Raw genomic sequence first — 27,615 nt, forward strand, 5'->3', positions numbered from 1 at the left:
GGTAATCTCAGAGTTCTCATTCCTTTTTCCCACCAGATAAATGGCTTCCATTTGTCTAGCCAGGCTAGTCCTAGGATAACAGTCTCTGACATCTTTGTAGTTATCAGGAAGCGAATAAACTCCCAGTGCTCGCCTATTTCCAGGCGTAAGGGCTCCGTTAATTGCATGACTAAAGTCCCTCCCATTAGGGAGCCATTGGCTTGCTTGAACCTCACAGGTTTGGAGAGCGGCTTGGCCTGTATGCCCAGTCTCAAGGCACATTTCAGGCTAATGATGCATCAGGAGCAGCCAGTATCGACTAGCACTTTCAGGTCTACTTGTGCACCTGATTTAGGGATTATGAGTTTGGCAGGCAATAAAAAGGTTAGGATGCATCAACTCACCATCAGGTCGTTTTCCCCTTCGTCGTTGCTGTCAAAAGAGGGTAGAACTGGGGTGGATCCAGTCTGAGTTCCGGCGTCTTCCCATGTGAGGGATGTGACCTGGACAACAGGTTCCTGTGTCATCTGGTTGGATTTCTCTCCCTTTAGCTGCTGTGCAGGTTTCTTTCTCACTGCTGGTCCTGGTCTGTTCTGCTGTTGGGGAAAGGGGACTGGGCATTTCACTGCTCAATGTCCCTGCTGTCTGCATCGGAAACACTTAATTGCTGGGTCTACAGGTGGTTTGGGTCTTTCAGCCCTCACAGTAGTTGAGAGATGTTCGTGGGGATGAGTGCTATTCAGGTTGTTCTGACCTTGGCTTGGGTTCAGGTAGGAGAGGCTTCTTATAGCGGGCAAGCTGAACATCTAATTTCACTGCTGCCTGGTACCATTCATGGAGTGGTCAGGCACAGCTCGATAGATACATGCCAGAGAAAGGTAGTCCACCTTCTCTAAAAAGATGAATTATGGATTGCTCAGGCCATCTCTCTATCTGACCGGCCAGCTTTCGAAACTCCCACATGTACTCCAGGGCAGGCCAGCCAGCTTGCTTTATCTTATGGATTTGCTCTTCTGCTCCTCAAATCTTTCCCTCAGCCCTAGGAGGAAGAGGAGGGGGTCCTGCAAGTCAGGGGCTTGCTCGTTATATAAATTGTTGAAACAATCGGATGCTTCTCCCTTTAGGCTGGACGCAATCACATCGACCATTGCACTGGGTCTGGGTAGAGATGGGCCCAGCTATTCAAATGAGAGTGTACGTGGTTGAGGAAGTAAATCAGTTTTTCTGGGTCCCCATCGAAGGTTGCTCTGAAGGGTGGGTTCATCATTGGTTGCCGGGGTCCCTATCTATCTATCTATCTATCTATCTATCTATCTATCTATCTATCTATCTATCTATCTAGCTATCTATCTAGCTATCTAGCTATCTATCATCTATCTATCTATTTATTTATGGGACTTATATGCCGCCCTATCTCCCGAAGGACTCAGGGCGGCTCACAACAATAAAACAGCTATAAAAAACAGTAATACAAATATTAAAAAAGAATTAAATTACAAAGCCCCATAATTAATTACTAAAACCAATAAAATTAAAACAATATTAAAAAACCCCATCCTCAGTCCAGGTCGGCCAGTTGCTGCGGGCCCCACCCTGGCTGTTGGTTAAATGGTTGCTGGGGCCCCCACTGCTGTTGTTGTGTCTCCAATTGCTGCTGGCCCCACTCTAGTTGTTGATTTAATGGCTGCCAGAGCCCCCACTGCTGCTGGCCCCACTGGTCCTGCTGTATGTTCAGGGGTTGCACGTTTGGGTCCTGCTGCTGCCACCCTTGCTGTTGTCCTCCCACCAGCTCCTGATCTCCAGGGTTCTGCACCACCCCCAGCTGTTGCAAGGCTTCTATTAGCTGGGGCAAGCTCAGAGGTTGTCGGCCTTTCACTTGTGGGGGCTTCCCAACCTCCCATTGCTGCAGAGGCCCCAGGCTGGGGTCCTCTGTTTCTATGGGTCTGGAGGGCTTGGCAGGGGACTCCTGGGTCTGGCAGGCACATTTTCCACTCACCCAGATTCTCAGAGGCTGAAGGGCTCACCTCCTCCCCATTCTGCTTCTGGGGCCTCTTGCCGCACGTATTCTCTACTGGAGTGGTTCCAGCTTGATGACAAGATAAGCCCAGTTCTCTGCTGAAGTCTGGAGATCGGCTCAAAATCATCTTCCCACAGAAAACTATTTATTATTTCCTCTTCAGAAGTTTTGCCAGCAATCAGGCCTTCTCTTTCCATCTTGAGGATTCTTCCCTGAATCTTTGCCAGCTTATCTCTCCTACCAGAGGCAGCGGTGGGGGTTCAGGACCCCTCTTTGAAAGAAAGGAGATTCTAGCGTGATGTCCTGGTTCCGATGAATAAGACAAATCAAACAAATTGCAGGCATATTATTTATCCAAAAAATCTTAGTAATGAAACGAAACATTGGCACTCATGGAGGAATGCCAGAATCTGAAATCTCCTCCCCCCAAACCCATCGTAACACACACACACAATTCCCCCCTTATCTACATGTCATAAATCACATTATCCAATTAGTTTCACATATGAGGTCTCTCCTCCCATTCTGTACGTGGGCTTCTTATCTTCTCAAAATAGACGTTAGAAAAATTCCCTCCCTTAAAGATTCAAAGTGAAGCAGTTTAAACAAAGGCTGTCTCTTACATGTCAGTGCAAAAACATGTCAATGTTTGCAGCATTGACATACACTGCAGTAATTATTAACTGGACACAAGCTGGTCAGTTTGAACTAAAAAGAAAACTGATCAACTATTCATGACGTATTGCTTCCCTGTGATGATACTGATGGGCGTCCTGCAGAATTGAAGGCAGTCTTTAACTGCACGTCCAACTGTCGAAGATGAAAAGCAGGCATTGGCTGATTACATAAAAAGCAGCCAAGGATAACAGATGCAAGTTTAAAATTGGAACTTATAGAATGTGCAGGAAACAAAATCTAAATATTAAAATAATGTAATAAAAACATGAACACAAGGGTGGCAAGGAAAAGCATTATAGTACAGATAGCCCTTGACTTGCAACAGTTCACTTAGTGACTGCTAAAAGTTATAACAGTACAGTACTGAAAAAAATGATTTATGAGCATTTTTCACACAATTGTTGCAGCATCCTCATGGTCATGTGATCAAAATTCAAACGCTTCACAACTGGCTCCTATTTATGACTGTTGCAGTGTCCCAGGATCATGCGATCCCCTTTTGCAGCCTTTTGATAAGGAAAATCAACCAGGTTACTAACTGATCAACTGCAGTGATTCACTTAATGTGGCAAGAAAAGTCATAAAATGGGGTAAATCTCACTTAACAAATGTCTCACTTAACAACCTAAATTGTAGTTGTAAGTCAAGGATTACCTGTACATGGTTAATTTCTACAAACAGTGGAAGAGAAGGCGGATGCAACCCGGCAATGGTTTACAACTGGAACATTAAAAAAGGAATCTGAAAACTTGATTTTGGCTGCTCAAGAGTAAGCTGTTTGAACTAATGCAATTAAGGCCAGAATTGAAAAATTGTCATTTCAAAGTGCAAGTTGTGCAAAGAGGCAGAAGAAACAATAGATCATATATTCAGCCTGTGTAAGAAGATTGCACAGATGAAAAAGGGGAAACATAAAAGTTGAAAAAGTAGCCCAAACAGGTTAAAATATTGTGGGATTTCTGAATACAGAATACACTTTTAAAGCAACACCTCCCCCCCACCTCTAATGGCAAGTTGAAAAGAAGCAGCACATAACTGCCAGTTTAATTCTTGACTCTTGACTCATAACACACCAGATTTAACTGTGGCTGTAAAGAAGAAAGTGTGGATAATAGATGTGACTAGTAGAATAGGAGAAAAATAATTGGAGATCAGAAAGTATCAAGATCTGAAAATCTAAATTATGGCATAAACTGGCTGTGGTGGTTCAAAGTTATTTGCACACTGGGTGCCCTACCAAAAAGTCTTGAATGGCACTTGGACACTATACACCTTGACAAAAGCTTCAGCTGTCACTTGCAAAAGGCCATTCTGTGCTACACCTTATTAGGTTCTTGGGAAGAACTTGATGTGTATGATGTGCCTTCACATTGTTATGAACAATTGTTATAACAACAATTATAACAATTGTCTCCATGAAATGGTAGCTCCTTGGTAGCTCGCAGGGAGATGGGTGGCAAACAAATTTAATAAACAAAGAAGCAGCAATGTGCAGGCTTCCCACCCCATGTTACCTAGAATTTTAGCGGTTATTAGCTTTTTAAAAGGTGATATTAGCACTTTCAACATGGCAGTTCTGGTCTCTTTTTTAACTTTAGAAAAACATGGGGGGGGCTGTTCTTCTTGGCCAAGGCCATTTCTTTTGATATGCAGGAACTAAAGAGTAGGGAGGGTTTTCTGAAAGTCCCTGAATGCACTTGTGCTTTTCAAGAAAGATACAAACCCAGGTGGGAAAGAGGAACGCAACCCAAACATTTGCCGCTTCTGGAATGTTATCTAGAATCCACATTTTCTATTGTTTAATTCGCACATGTGATCAATGTCTTTTATGGTTCAATCACTTGCTTTCTGACTGATGAATGTATCAAATCTATCATTTATTTCTGTACCCTATAAAAACACTACAGCTCCCCCCAACAAGGGCTTTCTGCTTCCGCGAGTCGCGATCCCCGTTTCCCAAGGTCCGCGGTCCCCCCTCTCTCATTTAGGATCCGGCTCGGCTCCTGCCCCCCCCGCTCCCCTCCCCCGGAGGCGCCCGGGGCAGGTAGCGGGGGGGCGTTCTCGGGGGGGGGGCGGCTCCGGCACGTGACCCCCGTTGCCGGGCAACCGTGGCGGCGGTTGAGCAGCTGCGCCCGTCCGGCGGCGACCTGGCATGGTGAGGGGGGCAGGGAGAGGGGATGGCCGGCCGGCCGGGGGGCGAGGCGAGCTGATGCGCGGCTCTCCTTCCCGCAGGACCCGGCGGCGGAGAAGGAGGAGGCAGCGGCGACGGGAGCGCCGTCGGGGCCGGAGGAGCCGCCGGTGCAGCTGAACGTGGGCGGCTGGGCCTTCGCGGTGCCGCGGAGCAAGTTGGCGCCGTTCCCGGAGTCGCTGCTGGGCCGGGCGGCGGCGGGGCAGCGGCTGTTCCTGGACCGCGACGGCTACGCCTTCCGCCACGTCCACTACTTCCTGCACACGGCGCGGCTGTCGGGCGGCAGCGGGCTGGAGCTGCCGCTCCTCTACGAGCAGGCCGGGCTGCTGGGCCTGGCGCCGCTGCTGCAGGTGCCCGGGGGACCCCCCCCCTCCGCGCCCCTCCCTCCCTCCCTCCCTCCTCCGCGCCCCCCCTGACGCGCCTCTCCCGGCAGAGCCTGGACAACCTGAAGGAGGGCAAGCACAACCTGCGCGTCCGGCCCGCCGACATCCCCGTGGCCGAGCGAGCCTCGCTCAACTACTGGCGGACGCGGAAGTGCATCAGCCGGCCGGGCGCCGCCGCCGCCGCCGCCGCCGCCGAGGGCGCGCTCAGGAGCCCCGCCTGCTCCGGTGAGGGACGGGGACGCCGGGGGGGAGCCGGGGGGGCGAGCTGCGCCGCGACGACCCTCCTCCCCGCCCGCCTGTCTCCGCCGCAGGGTCGCAGGAGCAGGCGCCGCTGGGGCTGCTGGACACGCCGCTGCTGGAGGCGGAGGCGGAGGTGCGCTACTGCTTCCTGCCGCTGCGCCTGGTGGACGAGTTCCCGGCGCTGGTCAGCGACGACAACCTCCTCTGGCTGGCCGACGGCGCGGCGCTGATCGAGGTCGAGAGCGGCGAGTTCCGCTTCATCGGTAAAGGGCGGGCGGGCGGGCGGGACCCAACCCCCGGGGAAGGGGGCGCTCGCGGCGGGGAGCTCAACTCGGCGCCTGTCCCGTTGCCCTGACGGCTCCTGCCCAGCGCGACGCTCCCCTGGCTGCCGCCTTCGGCTCGTTCGCTGAAAGGAAGGGCTGGGAAGCCTAATGAGGAAATGGGGAAGAATCTTGCAGCTCGTCCTGCCTTGCCCCGGGGAAAGCCAGCAAGGCAAGAAAGGCCTCTTTCGAGCTGCCGTTTCTCCGTTCCTCTAAAGGAAGTGTTGCTTGTACAAAAACAGCGGTTGCTGGAGCTTTGTATCTCAGGGTTGAAATGAGGGGTCTGAGTTGCTTGTTTTCTTGTAGTGCTCACTGATGATGTGACCTAAATGAAATGTCTGAAGAAAACAAGCAAGCTAAGAAAGCATCGAGCAGCCCTCATATGCTGGCTTACCAAGCCTATAATTTGCATTGTTATCCTAGAATTATTGTTATAGTTATTAGCCTAGCCCAGGGGTCAGCAGCCTGAAACAGTGAAAGAGCCACTCGGAACCGGTTCCCTCACAAAAGGAAAAACTGGGAGCTGCAAAAAATGTGTGGGCATGCGCGTACATGCGCGCATGCGCAGAACAGGGTTTGACTGAAGAGTGGAGCCAAGGCGAGATATGCACCTACCCTGCATATTTGAATTGATTGGTTGAACCTTTTTAGTCCCACTTTTTTTTGGGGGGACTGCACATGGCAGAGGACTGGGAGCCACAGGAGGTGGGTGAAAGAGCCGCATGCGGCTCCGGAGCCGCGGGTTGCAGACCTGTGGCCTAGCCTATGTTTCAAATTCAAATTCTGTTTCTTCCTATCAATTTTCTCTGCATTGTTTCCATGTCCATCTCTTTCTGGCTGGCTGGCTTTGTCCATCTGTTGCTTTGCTTTCCCCTAAAGTCACTCGAAATATATGTATGTAGCATGAAATGTGATTGCAAAAATACCTTGCTAGATCTTCCAATTGTTTACTTTCTGGTGTGCATCTCTTTAAACAACTAGCTAATTTTCTTCGCTCAGAGAAGATTCTTTTGCCTGATAACTTCTCCAGCTTGGATTCTCTGGAAGCCGAAGCAGAAGCCTTGGGCATCCCCAAGGTCAAAGAAGCCGTAAAGATTTTCAGGAATAACCCAGGTGTAGTTCTTACAACATTTTAAGTTCTGTGTTGACTGAGTTCAATGTAAAAGGGATTACTTGGGCTTTCTTTAATTACAGAGTGTGAATAATGATAACTTGGTCGTATTCATTAGGAAATTGTACAGAATATAACCTATACAGTAATACACAGTACTTTTTTTATAAAAAAAAGGTGCCAGAACTCACACACAGCTCCGGCTTCAGTCAAAAGCCCTTTACGAAGCTGGATCGGGGAGGCAGGGAAGAAGATCTGGGCATTTTCCAGGCCTCCGGAGCCTGGATCGGGCCACGAGGGGGCCACAAAATTGCTCTGTGGCCATGAATCTGGGTTCTGGAGGCTTAGAAAAGGCCTCCGGAGCCTGGATCAGCCGGGGGGCGCGCGAAATTGCTCTGCATCCACAGATCCAGGCGGCAGAGGCCCTTTCCAGGCCTCCGGAGCATGGATCGGGTTGCTGGGGGTCCGCAAAATCGCTCTGCAGCCATACCTGTACTCACGCTGGCAGCTTAGAAATAACCGGTTCTTCCATTCAAAAAAAGGTGCCAGAACGCCGTCCTGTGCGTTCTATGACAATAAACACCCTGGTAATACATAATTGGAGTTATTTGTTACTAAAATTGAAGTATATAGTGGGTACATTTGTATGCAATTATTTTTTGTTAAATGGTCAAATGAAGCAAATAACTGCCCTACACTTTAGACTGATTTACCCCTTCTTCTAGGAAACTTCAAAAATGACTATAAATTATAATATTTAGAATACCATGTCAAACTAGAAGTGTCCTTTTTTCAATATCATTATGGAATCTCACACTACTTGGCCTTCTGTTTCCACTCTTCAGCCTACTTGCTTTATTGTTGCTCAGCTTAAAATATATATTTTATGACTGTCCAACAATGCAAAACCAGGTGGCCCTTGCACTCAGTTCCCCCCCCCCATCCCTCCTGTGCCCTTCCCTTGACTGGAGTCTGTCCTGATTACAATAATTAATTAATTAGGAAACTTGGAGCATGTGGAATTTGGAGGCTCAGAAAGCAGGACTTGCAAAACGTTCTGAGCTTTAACTCATTTCTGCTATTCTACTCTTAAAAAACTTCTGTCCCAAGTCCAGAACGAAATGGGCACTTCTAAACCATTGGCTGAAGAAATTGAATGCTGTGGTGTTCCTTTGTTCTGAGTGCACCTTTTAAGAAATGCATTTGCTTGTTTTTGCTAATACTGAGTTGTTGTTCTGCTTTGGTTATAAAATAGAATGCAGCTCAGATCTTTACTTCAGCCAAATGATGGCACAGCCATTTTAATGTCAATGTCTCCTTTGGGTGTTTTTCTTTAGGCTCAGGTTCCAGTGAAGCCTCTAAGTCTCCAGTACAGCAGCAGAGACTTCAGGACCCATCAGTCCTCCTTCCTTTGTACCCAATGGTGCTGGGACTCCTAGTCAAGTACCCTGACTCTGCTCTGGGGCAGCTCCACATGGAGAGCACTCTGGATGGGAACAAGCTCTACATATCAGGGAATGGAGTTCTCTTTCAGCATGTCATGTATGTCCCTTGGGAAGTTTGGTTATGCTTGTTTCTAGTTTCTGACGAAGACACTTGAGATGTAAATGCAAACACAACCTTCCGTTACAACAGTGTGAAGGAAGTGCTTTCCAGGCAGCTCCAAAGGATGGTACCAGAATAATACTTATTTTATAATTGGAAAATTCTCAATTTAAATTGCACGTCCCTGCTCCTATTTATTACCACCTGGGTCATCCAGTCAATTAGTACTTATGGCCTTTGCATTTTCTTGCAGCCATTCCCAGGATGGGACAATGAGGAATAAAGCAGGTCTCTGTGTCCAGGAATCTCCAGACCATCAGCTAGGACGAGGGTTTCCCAAAGGTTGGATAGATTGTCCAATATGATCTGCACCTGCTGACAAAGGATGTCATGCCTCACGTTGGAGGAGGAGCCATCTTCCTCCTGACGTGGGCATCAGTATTAGTTTCTGGAGGAGTTTGGGAGAGTCCTGTAGAGAGGGGCAGGACTGGTCAGTCCAGATGTGACAGTTTGGTTCCGGGATGTGAGTGGGGTTGCTGTTTGGGAGCAAATAGAGTCCTGTTCTGCAAGGTCCACAAAAGCAATGCAGGAGGGGCTATAGCAGCGGACAAACCACCTTGGGCTGAGAGCTGTGAGCAGTGAGCGGCAAGTGGTTTTAACCTCTTTGAGGGGTACAGATTTCAATCTTGTCCTGGGGTGCCCCTGGGGTGGAACTGAGTAGGCTGAGTTTTATCATGGGAGTAACCAGTGTAGAGAGTGCGTTTTGTGGTGCCCTCTAGTGAGTAAGTGTAGCATTTGGTGGTCCCTTCAAGGCCACTGGATGGTCTTATGGGAATGTCAGTCAATTGCCTTGATTGATAGTCAACCTAACCTAATCATGGAACTACCAAGGAGACACCCCCCCACACATGCTGTACATATATAGGGACAAATCCCACACTCCCTTGCACTGATGTTGCTATCTAGTTGGATAATGAAACATCTGCAAGCAAACAGTGAAGCTCTGAGAGCACCAAGGACCCCACAGTTCCACCCTCAGCTACATAGCAGTCCTGAACTCTTCTGTTGGGACTTCTTTGGTCCTAAATTTTGCTTTCAACATTTTATTATTTAAAAAGCCAAGGTCTGGCTTCTGCATGGAGCCAGACAATGTTTTGACCTTACGATACCAGAGCTTCGGTTTCTAACTGTTCAATATTTTATGTAATAAAGTGTAAGTACACTAATAACACTAATCTTAAACAAGGTTTAATGGCAAATTAATATGCACATGATAAGGAGGATACGAATTGGTATCATTGTTATTTTAAAGTAGAGTGTGAATAAATCGTATATACATATATATATATATATATATATATATATATATATATATATATATATATATATATATATATATATATATATATATATATATATATATATATGAAGAAGAAAACCAGTTGGTAAAAAGTCTGTATAAAGATGAAAGAATGAAAAGAAATAATCCAATAGCTGCCTTAAAATAGGAATGTTAAAAATATTTACATTTCTGGCAAGTTTTTTCTCTTTTTCTATGCAAAGGAATTGGTTAGGAACTTGCAGACTTCCACTTACACGAAATATGTCTGAACTTCCACACCTTTGCACCTATTTGGATCAAATGGATCTCATCTATGAGCCCATGAAGGATGCTTTAAAAAGATTTTTAAACCCGAAGATGTCCACAGACTCCCTGGTAAAAAGTAAGTCATGCGTCCCTTCAGATTTATTATGCACAGGTAGCTCTGTTGTGGGAGTCATTCATAGGTTATAGATCTGGGTAATGGAAAAACATCCCTGCGAAAAAGGCTGCGGCAAACGCCTTCCATAATGTTGCAGAACAGAGGTGAGATGGATGTGTCATAATAGTCATCAGGGGGCCAAGCTGAACTTGAAGGATGAATATATGATAGAATGATTGGTATTTTCCCTTAGTGGGAGAAGAAAATTAAAAAGTTGCTTAGGCCTTTTTTAAAGACTGTTATCAAGCTGTCTGCCTAGGAGGTGCATTTTCTTGGAAGGGAGTGCCATTGACCTGAATGGCTTTCTTCATTGGACACACTGAAATTGTCCAGTCATATTTTAGGTTAATGAATTGTACAGATTCAGCTCATACACTTAGTTGTTGAGCCATACAACATAGTTGAGAATTCCCTCATAAAATGATCTAGCATATAGGCCCAGGGATCTCTGGCTTGGTAATGTAACTTGTGAAGTGGGTCTTAGAATAGTTATAGATTGCAAAATGGTTTGGGCCAGTAATGAAATTTCTCTATTTCCTTCCCTGATCCAATTATTTATAAGGAAATTGTGTGGTTCAGATGGCTGGGCATATTTCATTCCTTCATGAATCCATTCCTTTGTGTTGCAAAAGTATAAAAGTGGATCGTCTGTCATTTGGATTGTGTTTTGTAGATGCAGAGTGGGCAGCAGAAATAACAGCTTTTTCCCTACATCATATTGTCAAAGTCTATGTAGGAAGCCACTGGTATGCCACCTATTTGCAAACATTATTAAAGGTATAATTATTAAGTATGTTTATATTACTCTAGAGCAGCCAATATTTAGGCTGCTTGTTCTAAAGAGATATAAAGAAAGCATGTTATGTAACTAAGCTCAGAAGACATGTGGCAGATTGCACAGAGTACTTGAAAATTGATCTCTCATGATTTTCATTGTGCTTTTTGTTGTGCGTCTCCTGATGAAATGCAGGCTGGGATGTGTGAGAGAGTTCCAGTGTCATCCATTCCCTTTCCTGAATGCTGGTGACTTTGGGAAACTGCCTTAGAGAGATCATCCTCGCATCCCTCTAACCGTTGCACAAACAAGCCCTGGAATTCTTCTTGTATATCCTGTGCTCCTGATAACGGCCTTTGTCCTGTCCCCAGCCCAGACTTGACCCAGCTTAAAGTCCAGGGATTTCTCCCCTTCCAATACAGTTTTTATCATGGGCCTCACCTTCAGCAATGTGGCTGGCCATGCAGTGGGCTCATCCGCCTGCTTCTCACTGACCTCTTCCGCCTTCCACAGCCATTTTGGCTTGGAGTGCAGGAAGGACCAGGCAGCGGGTTTCTGTGGAAGCATCTCCAGGCAAAAAGTTTGACTGGAGGTCCCAAAGGGCTTGGCGGTCACAAGGAGACTTTCTGAAAACCCAGGTGCAGCGGAATGAAAGAGCTGGAGTTTGCCAGCTGGGTGATGCCAGTTTCTCCCCAAGGAGTACCTGCAGGTTTTTTGGGGTTTTTTTGCTGACACTGAACTAGACTATCTATTGCTTTCAGGACTTAGAGCCATTTTGTGTCCTGTGCAAAGAGATTTGGGGTTACTTGCCACTTGCTGCTTGGATTGCCACTCTGTTATACTAGCGGTGGAGGGTTCTCCTTTTTTCTGGCTCTGCTCCCTGCTTCACCCTCCTTCCATCCTGACTGTCAAAGGCATGCAGGAGGGTTACGGGATGAAGTGGGAAGGAAAGTCCATGATTGACATGGTTGACCTGTGAGTTGGGCAACTTGAGAGAAGGCTTTGCCCAAACATCTGCCCAAACCTGCCTAGCCCTGTCCTTCCCCCTTTTAAGGAGAGCAATTGATTGGCGCTTTTCCTGCTGGCAGGGAATTCTCAGAGGGAGGGGAAACAAAGACACAAATGGCTGCCTTTCATTGGTCCTTGTATTACAGGGGTCCCCAACCCCAAGCTGTGGATTGATACTATTCCATGGCCTGTCAGGAATTGGGCCATGCAAGCAGTACAGGAGCGAGTAAAGCTTCATCTGTGCAGGCACGGGATCTAGGAGGTTGTGTGCAAAACCAATCACAATTATTTTATCTGAGACTAGGAGAACCAAGGAAGCTCTGAATCCCTTAGTACAGGCAGTACTGGAGATACGACAGAGACCCCAAAACTACATAGTGTATGACCCTGTTTCAAAGTTACAATGGCCTGCATGGTTATTTGCCCTTACGACTGACCATAGGAATGCTGCAGCACCCCCTCACATCCCCCCCCCCCGATAGGACCTTGCAGCACATTGGGTCTGCTTCCCAGGCCTCCTGGAAGAGGCCGCCATTTTCAGTGCTCCAGCAATTCCTTCTGGAAATGGCAGGCTGCTTTCAGAGCTTTCTGCTTCAATGAGCTGACCATCTGACAGGCAAGGGGCGTGACCCTTGTTTTGCCCCAGAAAGACAGGGGTACCTGGGCAGGAGGATGGGCAGTGGCAAAACCAGGACAGGCAGGCCCACCCTGCGTTTTCCTTCCCCTTTGTTTCTTGCTGGCAAGATAGCCAACTGCACAGCAGACACGCTTGCAAGCCCCCATGGGGTATTCTGGGGTGGGGGAGGCCATGGGGAGCCCGAGGCAGGTGGGCTTCTGCCTGCACTAGGCCTCTCAGGATCTCATCCACCGCTGAGCTCCACTTAATGAGCCACACATTTCTTTAAGGAATGCATTGGGGAGAGCAGGGATGTAGTTCATTTAACGTTGTCCCAGTTTTTGGCCCTAATGGGCAGGCTTCATTACAGTCCTAACTTGAAGATTACCTGTACTACATTGGGCTGCTGTGGCATTAGTCTTTGAAGATTAACTAAACTGATAAAAGCATTTTTTTCCATGACCTGAAACTCAGGATAATCAATGTATCTGATTTTTTTACAAAATATACATGCCATGGTAAAAATGTGCAAAAGACATTTCTACTGCAGCAAATTACGACAACTGCTTTCCTTCTGGAACTGTGGGATAAAGCACATGCTTTGCAAGGCTTAGGAACCTGGGCCATCTGCAGGCCAGGCAAAGTCCACACCATATGTTGATTTCATGTTAACAACGCCAGTCATTTGTGGTCCTCTTTGCACCTGATATTATTCTGTCATGGTCTGTAGTAAACTGTTCAGTTTTTTAGAATACAAATCTGTTAGCCAGGGTCTTTTTGATAAGGAAAATAGTCTTTCCAGTTTGAGAGAAAACTTATGGAAAGAGCTGATTGGAAATCTTTTTCTTCCTTTTAGTTTCCAGAGTTGTTGTCAAATTGCAAAAAGGTATATTGGATTGCTTATGGCCAGAGTCTCCTCATTCATGGAGATGGAAAAATGTTTCGACATGTTCTCAACTTCTTAAGACTTGGCAAGTTGTACTTACCATCTGAATTTAAGTACGTTAATTACTATTTGATGCATATTATCTCTGGGATAGTTAAAGAGCAGTTATACCTTAAGACAGAGATGGAAGTGCTCAGTGTACCGAATGGCTGCATCTCTCAACTATGTTCTTTGTAGAATAAGGCTTTAATTATTTCCTCCCCAAAGTTCTATTTTCTCTATAACTGTAACAGTTTGTGTTTGCCAATTTCTCTTAGGTTGTTCCGGTTTCATTATGTCCCTATGGTGTTATTAAATGTTGCTAATTAACAATTTGCAGCAATGAATCAGGACAACAAAGCTAAACATTATTTCAGAAATATCACTAGTGATGTAAAGGGAATGTGAAGTTTATTTCTCCCAAATCTTGGAAAGTGCATTTGTCTTGTGAAGGACTTTGCACTTGGGCACAGCCGGGGGAACTGAAGGGGCAGATGCTCTGGGCCCCAAAGAACAGCTGGAGCAGAGCAGGTATCCCCTTGCAGTAGAAGAAGGAGCAGCTGAACTGAAGGCCGTCTTATAGTTTTAACGAAGAGAAGAGTGAGGGGTGACATGATAGCAGTGTTCCAATATCTCAGGGGCTGCCACAAAGAAGAGGGAGTCAAGCTATTCTCCAAAGCACCTGAAAGCAGGACAAGAAGCAATGGATGGAAACTAGTCAAGGAGAGAAGCAACCTAGAACTAAGGAGAAGACAGTTAGAACAATTAACCAGTGGAACGACTTGCCTCCAGAAGTGGTGAATGCTCCAACACTGGAGGTTTTTAAGAAGAGACTGGACAGCCATTTGCCTGAAATGGTATAGGGTTTCCTGCCTGAGCAGGGGGTTGGATTACCGTATTTTCCGGCGTATAAGACGACCCGGCGTATAAGACGACCCCCTACTTTTAAGAAGTTTTTCAAGGTTTTTTGTCTTATACGCCGGAAAATACTTACATGCCCTGCCCTCCCTGTCCGTCGCAGAGGAGGCGAAGGCCCGACTGGCCCTGCCGGCCCTCCCACTGCTCCTGCGCTTCTGCCGGCCCCCGAGGCGCAGTGTTTCCCGGGCGGCAGGCAGCGCCGGAGGGCAGCCGCCACCCCGCCACGGCCGGCGCCCCTCCTGCTTCCCCCCCCCCGGCCTTGAACTTCTCCCATTCAGCGCAGGGTGGGGCAGCTCCGCCCGCAGCCTCTTTTTCATGTGCCGCTTCCCTCTCACCGTCGGCTGAGGTGCGCTCGGCCCGGGCTCCCGGTCCCTCTTCCTGGCCGGCTTCCCGCCCTGCCCCTCATGGAGCTGGACTGGATGTGCAGCCTCTCGGTGTGGCTGCTTTTCCTGGGCAGCCTGGCGGTGCGGCTCCTGCACTCAGACCTGTTGCTGAGCCGGCGGCTGCTGCTGCGCGTGGGACTACTGGCCGTCCTGCAGGCGCTGGGCCGTCCTGCCGCTGCCCCTCAGCGCCGCGCTCACGGCGGCTGCCTGCTGGCTCGTCTCGGCCAGCACGGCCCGGCGGAAACACAGCATCGGACGGGAGCAGGACTGCCCTGCCGGCTCCCGTCCGATGCTCTTCCCTCTGAGGCAGCTGCTGCCTCAAGAGGGAAGAGCGTCGGACGGGAGCCGGCAGGGAAGTCCTGCGTGCGCGCACGTGTGCAGGACTTCCCTGCCGGCTCCCGTCCGACGCTCTTACCTCTTGAGGCAGCATCCCCGAGGACTCCTTAGGAGCCGGGGAGCGATGCTGCCTCAAGAGGGAAGAGCGTCGGGCGGGAGCCGGCAGGGCAGTCCTGCACACACGCGCACTCCCCAGCTGCTAAGAAGCAGCCGGGGAGTGCGCACATGCGCAGGACTGCCCTGCCGGCTCCCGCCAGACGCCACCCACTGATTTTCCGGCGTATAAGACGACTGGGCGTATAAGATGACCCCCCAACTTTTGAGGTGATTTTCATGGGTTAAAAAGTCGTCTTATACGCCGGAAAATACGGTAGATGACCTCCAAGGTCCCTTCCAACTACTACTACTACTTCTTATGATGATGATGATGATGGTTGGACCAGGCCTCCCTCCTGCTGCTTAATTTCATCATGACTCTGGGTATCTTGTACTTAAAATGAAAAAAACATTGTCAAGTCCCCATATATCCCTATAGGGACACTGCCATTCTGGAGAAAGGGGGGAACCTTGGGGCTTCTCTTTGATGTATTCATTTTGTTTTGTTCCTCTTTTCCTTTGATGTATCTGCCAGGGAACTGGGGGGAGGAGGGATGAGCCTTCGGCCATCTGCCTTGTCTCATCCCCTGAGAACCAAGGTTGTTGCGCCTGAGAACAACTTGTTATCACATTCTGGGTAGGAGTTCCCACCACATCTTCGCACCTCTGGATTGGCTCTCTATGGACTGGGCACTTGGGAGGGATTTTGAGCAATGGGGTTTAACCTAACGCTTTTGTGCTGGAACTTTAGATCCTGACTGTTTTCTCTGCAGTCACTTTGTCTCAATAAAAGGTCCTTTTGAAATGCTGCCTGCTTCAAGAGCTCTGCTTCCTTGAAGGAATAGCTGAGGTGGGGCCTTACATTAGGCAGGATCTGCAAAGAGGTCAACCTGGAGCAGCACCAGCCCTACCATGAGGACCGTGCATACCATGTCTAACCAAGGCAGCGAGCATGAAGAAGCTGAGTGCTGGGGGGAAACCTCCTCCAGGGTCCACCAGCAAATGGAAGGAGGAAGCTGCCGCCCTAGAGGACTCCTCAAAACCAAGATGGTCTGCCAGTGTGGGGAAGGAGGACTGGGAAGGAAGGACCAAGGAGGCCACCCTCACCTGGGGCAGCCGACAGCATGGCTGAAGGCAGGAGATGGAGGCGTTGTACAATGACTACAAATTGGAGGAAAAACTGGACCACCCCAACCACCTCATGAAAAGAGCAATGTGCTTCATGATGGAAGCTTTCCAGAGCCTGAAGACACAAGAGGCCATTTCCTGAATGGAGAGGGATGATGGACAGCATGAGGAAGCAGCCAGTGGTAGAGGGGTATCCCCTACCCCAGAGACAGCTGCGGGTGTTACTGAATCAGTGGAAAGAGTGACAACCATCCCAGCCAGTATTCCTCAAAGGGACCCTGGAGGGGCAAATGCCCAACGAATCAGTGATGGAGGAGCTGATCAGCAGGAACGGAAGGTACACACCTGCCTTGGAATTAAATTCAATATGGATCCCCACCAATAGGGATTTTTCCTACATGCAAGAGTACATGTGCGGCGGTCATACCGAGGGGGCTAGGATCAGGGTCATCACCCTGGCCCTGCAAGAGGCCACTGCCCAATGGATGGTAACCCTCTACAATGCTACCCCAGAACTGCGAAACTTCAATTGTTTCATAACAGTGCTGAGGCTGAAGTTCAAGGACTTCCTGGCCCATCAGAAAGCCAGAGATTGCATCAAGACTGTGAGGCAGGGCCGCCATCCTGTGGTTGAATATACTGAGGAGTTTCAAGACCTACCTTGCTGCCTCAACTGGCCAGAAGACATCCTGGTGAGTTGTTTCAAGGATGGGCTGAATGATGACCTATATCATGCCAGCATCACCAGAGGGGTCCCCACCCATCTCCACAATTGGTGTGTCCTGGCCAAAGAAGCAGAAATCGACTAGGTGCGGAACCAGTGCCAGTCGGGCAAAGCGTGGAAAAGGTGCCCCCCGAGAGAAAGAGGGAAGCTACCAAACCCCAGGTGGTGTGGCCGCACTTGACCGCCTGTAAAGAGGGTCACCAGGCTGCGGAATGCCAGATGAAGACCCCAGCAAAGAAGGAAGACCTACTGCCAGGAGGGAAGCTGACAAAGCCCTCGCAGCACACCAAGAACACAGTCCCTAAAGAGCACCGAGGTCATGGAGTTCTTGTCCCTCCTCCAAGCCAAGGGAGCAAACTGACCTCATCAGAAGAAGACCAAGGGCCCTCCGACAGTGACTACAATAATGACCCCTTGGTAAGTGGGCCGAACGCACCAGCAACCATGCCCATAGAACTGCTGATCCTAGGCATGGAAAAGAGAGTGGCCCTAAAAGCCTTACTAGCGTCGGGGTGCACCAGATGCTTGATAAGCCCAACCCTGGTGAGAAAACGGGGGGTCCGCCTGAGGAGATTAAAGAACCCAATTGCTTTCTGACAATTAGAAGGGTCAATTCGCTGCTGAACCCCTAGGCATGACCATGGGAAACCACTCTGAGACTAAGCTTTATAGTGGCGCCAGAGATGGAATGGCTTGGCTCAAAAAATTGAATCCACGGGTAGATTGGAGGAAGGGACTTTTGAAGTTCCCAAAGAGGAAGCAAGCCCCATGCAACACTGGCCACAAAGTGGGAAAGGACCCCTGCAGAGAAGTGGCAGCTGCTTCAAAAAGTGAGCTCTTGCAAAGCATACCCTGAGAATACCATGACTTGGTCGATGTATTTAATGAGAGGTTCAGAAAAACTTCCCACCCCACAGACTGTGCCATCAAGAGTGTTCTTGGAGCCAAGCTACCAAACCAAAATTGTATTCCATGACCCCAGGTGAGTTAGACAAAAACTGTGCACGTTCATAGACAAAAAGTTGGCCCGAGGCTTCACTCAACTGGCCAGACCCAGGATAGCTGCCCGGTTCAGTTCAAAGAGAAGAAAGATGGGTCTCTTCGTCTCTGTGTTGATTAAAGTAAAAGGTAAAGGTTCCCCCGCACATGCGTGCTAGTCGTTTCCAACTCTAGGGGCCGGTGCTCATCTCCGTTTCAAAGCCGAAGAGCCAGCGCTTGCCCGAGGACGTCTCCGTGGTCATGTGGCCGGCATGACTAGACGCCAAAGGCGCACGGAACGCTGTTACCTTCCCACCGTAGTGTTCCCTATTTTTCTACTTGCATTTTTACGTGCTTTCGAACTGCTAGGTTGGCAGAATCAACTGTGTTGATTATAGGGGTCTTAATGCTGTGTGCGTGGAAAATGTGTACCCCCTTACCCTCGTGAAGGACATGCTGGCCCACCTTTCAAAGAGCAAAATATTTTCTAAACTGGATTTACAGGAGGCGTACTACAGGGTCAGAATTAAGGAAGGAGATGAATTAAGGAAGGGGAGAAATGGAAAATGGCTTTTAGCTGCCCCCTAGGGCTTCCAATTTAAAGTACTCCCCTTTGGGCTACAAGGAGGTCCCGCAATGTTCATGCAGCTGATAAATGAAGTGCTCCATGAGTACCTATATAAAGGTGTTTTGATGTACCTTTTTAAATAATATTTGTATTAATTATTTAATAAATATTAATTACAATATTTAGTATTAATTTACAATATTTAATAAATATTAATTATTTAATAAATATTAATTACAAGTGCTTAATATTTTATCAGCAACATATTGTCTGGGTTCCAACATTTAATTTACTAATACATATTAAGTTCCTTTCTCTCTACCTCATTTTTCTAGCCAATGATAATGTTTTGGTATTCCAATTCCACTATTTTTTATGCAGTTTTTGGTAGAACTCTTCTTGCTTATTATTAGATGCATACATTGCTACTGTCAGTATCTGGTTTGGGTTTATCATTATTTCCACCATCAATATTCTTCCCTCCTCATCTGCATAGATTTGTTTGGGATTCATTATTTCTTTAATAGAGAGAGCTATTCCTCTTTTCTTTTGTTGGGCTAATGAGAAATGCAGTTTCCCGATTTTCAGTTGCTCCAACAATTTGTAGTGTTGGCTCTTAATATGTGTTTCTTGGAGAAAGATTATATCCATTTTTAATCTTCATAGTCGTGTAAAAATGTTTTTCCTTTTTATAGGGGAGTTCAGTCCATTTACATTCATTGAAAGAATCCCACTTTCCTTCTCCATCTCCTTCAATTCTATATAGGTCTTAACCTTCTAGTTGTTCTTATCCGTCTCTGTTCTCTTTCTCTTTCCACTCCTTCTGTCTTTCTGTTTTCAGTGTCTTCTTCTTCCCTTGGCTTGGCTGCTCCTTCTGTGACCGTTTCTTCCTGTCTCTTTGTTTCTCTCTCCGGACGGGGTTCCGAACTTTCCCCTTCCAGAAACGCTTTATGGTCATCATAAAGCTCCAATGCCTCAAGTGGCGTGTCCAATCTGTATCTTTTCCCATCCCAGTTAATTAGGATAGGATCGCTTCTGGAATCAGCCATCTAAAATTCACTCCTTTTTCAGTTCACAACAACAACAACAACAACAAGCACCTGCAACATAACACCCCAGACTTAACAATTGTCGATAAGAAAGACAACAAAGTCTGGATAGTGGACGTGGCAGTGCCTGGAGACAGCAGAATAGAGGAGAAAGAACTGGAGAAGATAACAAAATACAAAGACCTACAAATAGAAATAGAAAGACTGTGGCAAAGGCAAGCAAGGGTAGTACCAATAGTAATAGGCGCCTTGGGTGCAATCCCAAAACAACTGGAGCACCACTTGGACACCATCATCGGCATTGACAAATTCGCCATTAGTCAATTGCAAAAGGCGGCCTTACTAGGAACTGCTTCCATCCTGCAACAATATCTGTAATACCATCAAACATCCAGATCTGCCTATCCCAGGTCCTTGATAAGGACTTGATAGGTACCGTAGTTTCCGGCGTATAAGACGACTTTTTAATCCATGAAAATCTTCTCAAAAGTCAGGGGTCGTCTTATACGCTGGGTGCTGAAACTTTAGGGACAGGGCTGGCTGGAAAACCTGGAGCGGATCTTCCATTTAGTCTGCGCAGGGAAAGCGGGACCAATTGGAGTAGAAGCTGCAGTCTGTGATTTTTTACAGGCTGGGGTCTGGGCGTCTTTCCTTCTAAAGTTGAAGAGCAGCTGTAGGCAGGTGGGGAATGCAAGAGCAACTTGAAAGGCAGGTGGGGAATTTATTTTAATTTAATTTATTAATATTTCTATACCGCCCTTCTCCCGAAGGACTCAGGGCGGTGTACAGGGCAAGAATAAAACACAGAGTTACAAAAATTAAAAGATAATTAAATACATGCCCATAAAAACAGTTGGTACATTAATAAAAACCCCAATAAAATGATAGTAAAAAACCCCACCAATCCCCCCTCAGGCCAGGCCGGCTTGTTCGAACAGGTATGTTTTCAGATCGCGGCGAAAGGAGCGAAGATCGGGCGCCGTCCGGAGCTCAACCGGTAACTGGTTCCATAGCTCCGGGGCGCCCACAGAGAAAGATCTCCCCCTGGGGGCCACCAATCTACATTCTCTGACCGGTGGCACCCTGAGGAGTCCCTCTCTGTGGGAACGCACAGGGCGGAGGGAAGTTGACGCCGGCAGCAGGTGTTCCCTAAGGTACTCCGGACCCCTGCCATGTAGGGCTTTAAACACCATTACTAGTACCTTGAATCTCACCCGGAAGACAACTGGCAACCAATGCAGCTCACGGAGCAGAGGTGTGACATGGGAGTATCGGGAAACTCCCAACACAACTCTCGCGGCTGCATTCTGTGCCAGTTGGAACTTCCGGGTGGTCCTCAAGGGCAGCCCCATGTAGAGAGCGTTGCAGTAGTCTAGTCGAGAGGTCACGAGCGCGTGAGTGACCGTGCATAGATCATCCCGGCTTAGATAGGGCCGCAACTGGCGCACCAGGTGAACCTGGGCGAAAGCCCCCCTAGTCACAGCTCCTATGTGGTCTTCCAGAGTGAGCCGTGAATCTAGGAGGACTCCCAAGTTGCGAGCCCTATCTACGGGGGAATGCCATAGCCAGAGCAGCTGCTTAGCTCTAAGGACACATTTGACTCAGGAACTGGGCGGGCTGGCTGGAAAACCTGGAGCGGATCTCCCATTTGGTCTTTTTTTTAAAATCCCATTTATATCCCGCCCTTCTCCGAAGACTCAGGGCGGCTTACAATTTAAAGCACAAATCAATGTGCTTAGCAATAGCCTTCATTCTATGTATATGCCTGCTTATTAGAGCTTTCACCCCCCCCCCCCCAAGCTGCATTATTACAAAGTCAGCTTATTGCTCCCAACAATCTGAGTCCTCATTTTACCTACCTCGGAAGGATGGAAGGCTGAGTCAACCTTGAGCCTGGTGGGATGAGAACCTGCACTAATTGCAGGCAGCTGGTGTTATTTAAGGCTCTGCGCAGGGAAAGCTTTAGAGTGAATTAGGAAAAGTGAAAAAGTGAATTACGAAAATAGGAAACGGTTGCTGGAATTGGGTATGTGTAGTTTAACGAAGAGAAGGGTGAGGGGTGACATGATAGCAGTGATCCAATATCTCAGGGGCTGCCACAAAGAAGAGAGAGCCAAGCTATTCTCCAAAGCACCTGAAAGCAGGACAAGAAGCAATGGATGGAAACTAGTCAAGGAGAGAAGCAACCTAGAACTAAGGAGAAACTTCCTGACAGTTAGAACAATTAACCAGTGGAACAACCTGCCTGCAGAAGTGGTGAATGCTCCAACACTGGAAGTTTTTAAGAAGAGACTGGACAGCCATTTGTCTGAAATGGTATAGGGTTTCCTGCCTTAGCAGGGGGTTGGACTAGATGACCTCCAAGGTCCCTTCCAACTTATTATTATTATTGTTATTGTTGTTGTTATTATTATTATTATTATTATTATTATTATTATTATTAAAGTTTAATCCACTTGCACTGTTTTATGTTTACATGTTTGATGACAAACAGCCTTATGTTTATAAGTGACAGTTTTCCTACTAAGTACCTGCATGTCATAAGCATTTGAATTAAAATTACCATGTTAAAATCAAATCTGATGTTTTTTAATTTTTATTTGGTGTGCGTTGGAAGAGGGGTAGTCTTATAGCCCAAACCCTATAATTTAACAGGAAATGTAGGGGGTCGTCTTATACGCCCAGTTGTCTTATACGCCGGAAAATACAGTAGACAAAAATGGCAAATCCAGTCTGAACATCTGGCTGACTGTTATCCAAAAATTAAGCTTTTTTTAAATATAGGCTACTCCAGAGTATTTTATTGCATTTAAGTAAAACTTAAAAACAGGATATTGATATGTAATAGTGAAAATATATTGAAAATTCTGTTAATGGACTAGGTCATGACTAGAAATGTACTGATTTGATTATTTTGACTATGTGATAACTAAGGGAATCGGAATCCTTGTTGATGCAACCTGAACTATTTACAAACAACTGGTTATTTGTTATTTTGACTACCCAACCATTTGCTTCACAAATACATGTATATGTAAATATTAAAAAATCAATAAAACTTGTTTAAAAAACAAACAAATCTTTCACTTAGCAACATAAATTCTGGGCTCAGTTGTGGCTGTATGTTGAGAATTAGCCATTCATGCGGGCATCATGCCTAATGCAGAAGAAAGTATTTGAGATAAGCTTAAATTTTAGGCTTTTCTCTCCTGTTCTTTTGAGGCAATGTGTTGTGGGCTGTCCGTTTTCTATCTGGCCTAAGAAGCGCTTCCCATCTCCAGCCTTTACGCCGTCCCAGAAAGGGTTAGGTGGGAAGGGCCACCACAGGGCCCACGTCCTGCTGGGACAGCCCAGGAACGTGGCGTTTGCAGCCATGGCCCTGACCAAGGAGGCAGCCCCTCACCATCCAGTCAGCTCTGATGAAGAAGCGAAACAGATGACGCTTTCCTAGAGGCATCTGACATTTTGAGGAATGATTTAATATTTGGAACAATGCTAATATTTGGAATTTGAAAATATTGCATGCATTTCTCTTGCAGAGACTGATTCCATTAAGAAAATCTGTCCGTGTGGGGCTTGGCTGGAGACCTGCAAACTGCAGTGCTGGCCGTGATGCGTTCTGATCTATTTATCCTGAAAATAAGAGGCGCTTCTCCTTGAGGCATTGCAGCAGCGAATCTTCTATGCAGGGCCAGGAGTGGACTGGCAGCTGCCTCTGGGGATGCTGGGGGTGCCTGTGGCAGGGCCCTTTCGGGGGGTGCAGTTGGCTGTTGCTGCTCCTCTCGCACCTTTTGGGGCACTGAGCTGGTGTTGGTTTGACGTTGCCTGTTTCATTGTGTAATCGTGACCTTTCTCACTCTTGCTCTTTCCCCCCCCCCCCAGGTTCAGATTTTGGTTGAGCACTTGCCAGAAGTATATTGAAAAGTTGCGGGCACAGAGAGCATCACAAGGAAGAGCCATACTGCATGTCAAGGTAAAAATCACCTTTGTAGAGGGCGACGGACCGTGCTTCAGAGAATGCATGATACACTTGCAGGAAGGCAAGAAAAACAAGACGCATAATCTTACTAAATACCTTTTACTTACAAAAATATAAAAACTAAATATATATTATACAGAGCTAGCTGGGCTACATCCTAACGTAATAGTCAGTAACAGCAAAGTGAAAAAAACAATACAGATAACAACCCAGAACTTTCTCTAGACATGCGCACTAAACAGACTGAAACCATAACATAGCTAGTCATATGGGATTCACTATGGTTACCAGATAAGTTATCACAACAGGTGCAGAGAGCAGGGGAAAATGTACAGTTAGAAATGAACTTTTCTGACGAACAAAAAAAAACGTGCAGTGACATTCCCCTTCTTTCGTCAGCAAAGTGAAGACTCAAGTAAGGCACATCTTCTCACGCAGATACTCATGCTGGGCTGTAGGAAGTGGTTTGTTCAGCATGTCAGCGATTTGATCACGTGTAGGCACATACTGTAATGACACAAAACCTTGTTTAACCAGTTGCCTTATATTTTGATATCGGATGTCAATGTGTCTGGACCTTGAACCTGTAAAACGTGTTTCAGAAATATAAACCACAGATTCATTATCTTCCATCACTGTGATTGGTCGAATCGGATGTGTCCAGATATCTGTGACTAAAGCATCAAACCAGGTTAAAGAATTGCATGCATCAGACACACAAGCATACTCAGCTTCTGTAGAGGAACAAGAAACAAGATTCTGTTTACGCACATGCCAGTAAACAGGACATCCATTTAAGAACATCATGTAACCTGATGTACTTTTCCGTGACTTCTTATCACTCGCCCAATCTGAATCTGCATAACAACATAACTCTGCATAGTCAGTATGTGTGGGTTCCAACAACAACTTCATGTCTTTGGTGTGTTTTAGATACCTCAATAACTTCTTAACACATGTCCAATGAAACTGTTTTGCCTTGCCTACGTGTCGTGATAAAAGATTAACACTAAGTGCAATGTCGGGTCTAGTCCAACTACTAATATACAGCAGCGACCCAATGACTGAGCGATATAGTGTTTGATCTTCGAACTCAGGACTTGGTTCATGTGCCAAAATGTGAAAATCAGTTTGCATGGGTATACTCACAGGCTTAGCGTTCTCCATGTTACAGTGATGTAACAGTTGTTCAATCTTCTCTTCTTGTGTGAGACTAAACCCCTTCTGAGTTTTGGCAATTTGAACACCTAAATAAGTGTTAATACACCCTAAACACTTCAACGTGAAAAACTTTTGTAAAGCTTTAGCAAAAACCTCACTCATCTGCTTATTTGGACCAATATAAACAATATCATCGACATAAACAAGAATTATCTCATACCTATTACCGGATCTTTTGGTAAACACGCATTCATCTGTTTCGGACTTAATAAAGCCCATTGAATTTAGTTTGTCAGAAAGACATAAGTACCACATTAAACCAGACTGTTTCAGACCATAAAGACTTTTGTGTAGAAACCAGGTATCCCCTTCTTGCTGTCTGAAACCTGGAGGACCTTTGACGTAGATGTCTTCATCAAGATCAGCGTGAAGATAAGCCGTTTCAACGTCGAACTGGAAAACTTCTAGGCCAAGGATAGTTGCAGTGGCTAAAGCAATTTTCACACTTTCAGTTCGCACTGTGGGTGAGTATGTATTTGTATAGTCCTCAGGATAACGTTGAGCGAAACCCTGGGCTACGAGTCTGGCCTTGTACAACGACTCACCATTCGGCTTCTTTTTGATCCTGTAGACCCATCGAGTACCAATAACTGTCTTGTTTGCTGGAGGGCTTGCAGGCGTAAACACTTGGAGTTTCTTTAGACTGTCCATTTCAGCCTGCATTGCCTCAAACCATTTATCTTGTTCTGATTCAGGAAGATGTTTGATCTGTGTGAACTTCTCAGGTGGAAGTGTAACATTACAAATCAAAGGTACAGGTGTTTTTGTTACTTGCCATGAATACCGTTTTGGAGGGATTCCCTTTGTGGTCCTCTTGGAACGTCTCGGGCCAATCGTCCATTCTTCTTCCGTGTCGTCCTCGTCTTCATCATCGTCGCCAGCAGCAACATCAGCGGCTTGCGAAGACGGAACAGTAGGTTGAGAAGAACTCGTGGAAGGAACAATATCCTGTGAATCTTGATCATCAGGTTGCGTGGCATCAGCAACATCGTCTCTAGGAAAATAAACTCCAGGATCGTTAGAATGAATCCTGGACCAGTCAGCATCTTCCTCAAAAATAGCAGATTGTGAAACCACAATAACATCATGAGAGTCAATGTATTTGCTCCATTTTGAATTATCATCAATGCCCATAAATCTCATCCTTTTTGCTGCAGGACCCCCTTTCTTTCTTTGGGCTAAAGGAATATTCACCATAGCATAGGAACCAAAAATATGGAGATGTGAGAGATCAGGCTTGTGTCCATACAACATGAAATAAGGGGTCTGATTTATCACACTACTCCAAGTGCGGTTGATGATATGGTTAGCATATTTGATAGCTTCACCCCAGTATGGAAGACTGAGGTTAGCATCTTCAAGGAGGCAACGCATCATGGTTTGCAAAACCCCATTTCTGCGTTCTGCCACCCCATTTTCAGCTGGAGTATAAGGAGCGGATGTCTGATGTACTATCCCATTCTCACGCATCCAGTCCTGGAAACGCTGAGACATGAATTCAGCACCGCGATCACTCTGGATTCTGGCAATATTGACCTCGAATTGGGTATAGACAAGACTAGCAAAGTCTTTAAAGATCTGAAAGGTCTCAGATTTTTCTTTCATAGGATATACATATCCATATCTAGAATAATTGTCAACGATTGTCAAGAAATATCTTTTACCACCAAGTGTGGGTTCAAAAGGACCAACTATGTCAGTGTGTACCAAATCAAAAATGCGTGTTGACAGGCGTGTAGCGCGTTTTGGAATTGCTGCTGCTTTAGATTTGGCTTTCTTGCAGACAGCACAATCCAAGAACACCTTACACCCCTTTAGATCCAAACCTCTTGCGAACCCTGGCATCTTCTTCAGAACACGGAAACTGGCATGACCCAATCTTCTGTGCCACTTATGGATACACCTGGAATGCAAAGGTTTACCTGTTAGTGAATTCTCAACATTAGCATTTTTATTAGTAACCCCAGGCTTGCTGTGAGCAACCTGTGTCTTTTTTGTCTTTTTATCATTATTAGGAACCTTTGGAGTAGCAACAGGATCTCTCTCTGGGACGTCTCTCTCTGGGCCTGTGCTCTTTGGAACGTGTATACTTGCCTGCTCTTGCTGCTTAGGCTTTGGTCTTAAGTAATAAACACCACCAATCAACATGGTTTCAGCAACAATATCTCCGTCTTTGACTATATAACTTGCTTTTTCAAGATGGTGGACCTGAAAATGAGAAAACCTAGACAAATGACTCTGACTAAGCAAATTACTACTGGCAGACGGAACATAGTAAACATTTGGAATGAGAGCACCGAGCTCTTCAATATAAACAGTTCCTTTTCCCATGACCTGAACAGGATGATTGGAAAAAGAGTAAAGTTCACGAAGTTCAGGTTCAGGCTCGTGCATCTCTGTGTAAAGCTCTTTTCTGTAGGTAACATGTAATGCTGCTCCACTGTCCAAAGTCCAAAGAAGTCGTCTGTCGTACTCTGGTTGAGGCTGTGGATCGTTGGTCACAACCAATGTGACAAGTGGAGCTTGTGAATCACGCCTGGAACCACGACCACGACTTTGTCGTCCGCCTCTACCTCTGCCTCCTCTGGAATCTGTTCCTCTGGGCTGGTACGTGACGGGCGCTGGAACTCGTTGGGGACAATCCCGGGTGGCATGTCCCACACGATTGCAGATGTAGCATCTTGGCA

General features: G+C 46.7%; 1 protein-coding gene across 1 annotated transcript; it reads left to right on the forward strand.

Annotated features, from left to right (window-relative positions):
- Positions 1 to 1,147: 1,147 nt before the first annotated feature.
- LOC308672638 (BTB/POZ domain-containing protein KCTD19-like) lies at positions 1,148 to 27,078 on the forward strand (the record flags this gene model as incomplete). Its single annotated transcript, XM_081335685.1, has 11 exons — positions 1,148 to 1,233; positions 4,582 to 5,212; positions 5,296 to 5,470; positions 5,557 to 5,748; positions 6,787 to 6,918; positions 8,254 to 8,458; positions 10,025 to 10,185; positions 10,898 to 11,001; positions 13,480 to 13,594; positions 23,268 to 23,701; positions 26,944 to 27,078. The coding sequence occupies 10 exons, from the start codon at positions 1,148 to 1,150 to the stop codon at positions 23,339 to 23,341; spliced, it is 1,875 nt and encodes a 624-aa protein (XP_081191811.1). The 3' UTR covers positions 23,342 to 23,701; positions 26,944 to 27,078.
- Between the last annotated feature and the right edge of the window lie 537 nt (positions 27,079 to 27,615).

The sequence above is a fragment of the Vipera berus genome (genome assembly GCF_964194415.1).
Source record: "Vipera berus genome assembly, chromosome: 10".
Taxonomy (NCBI): Eukaryota; Metazoa; Chordata; class Lepidosauria; order Squamata; family Viperidae; genus Vipera; species Vipera berus.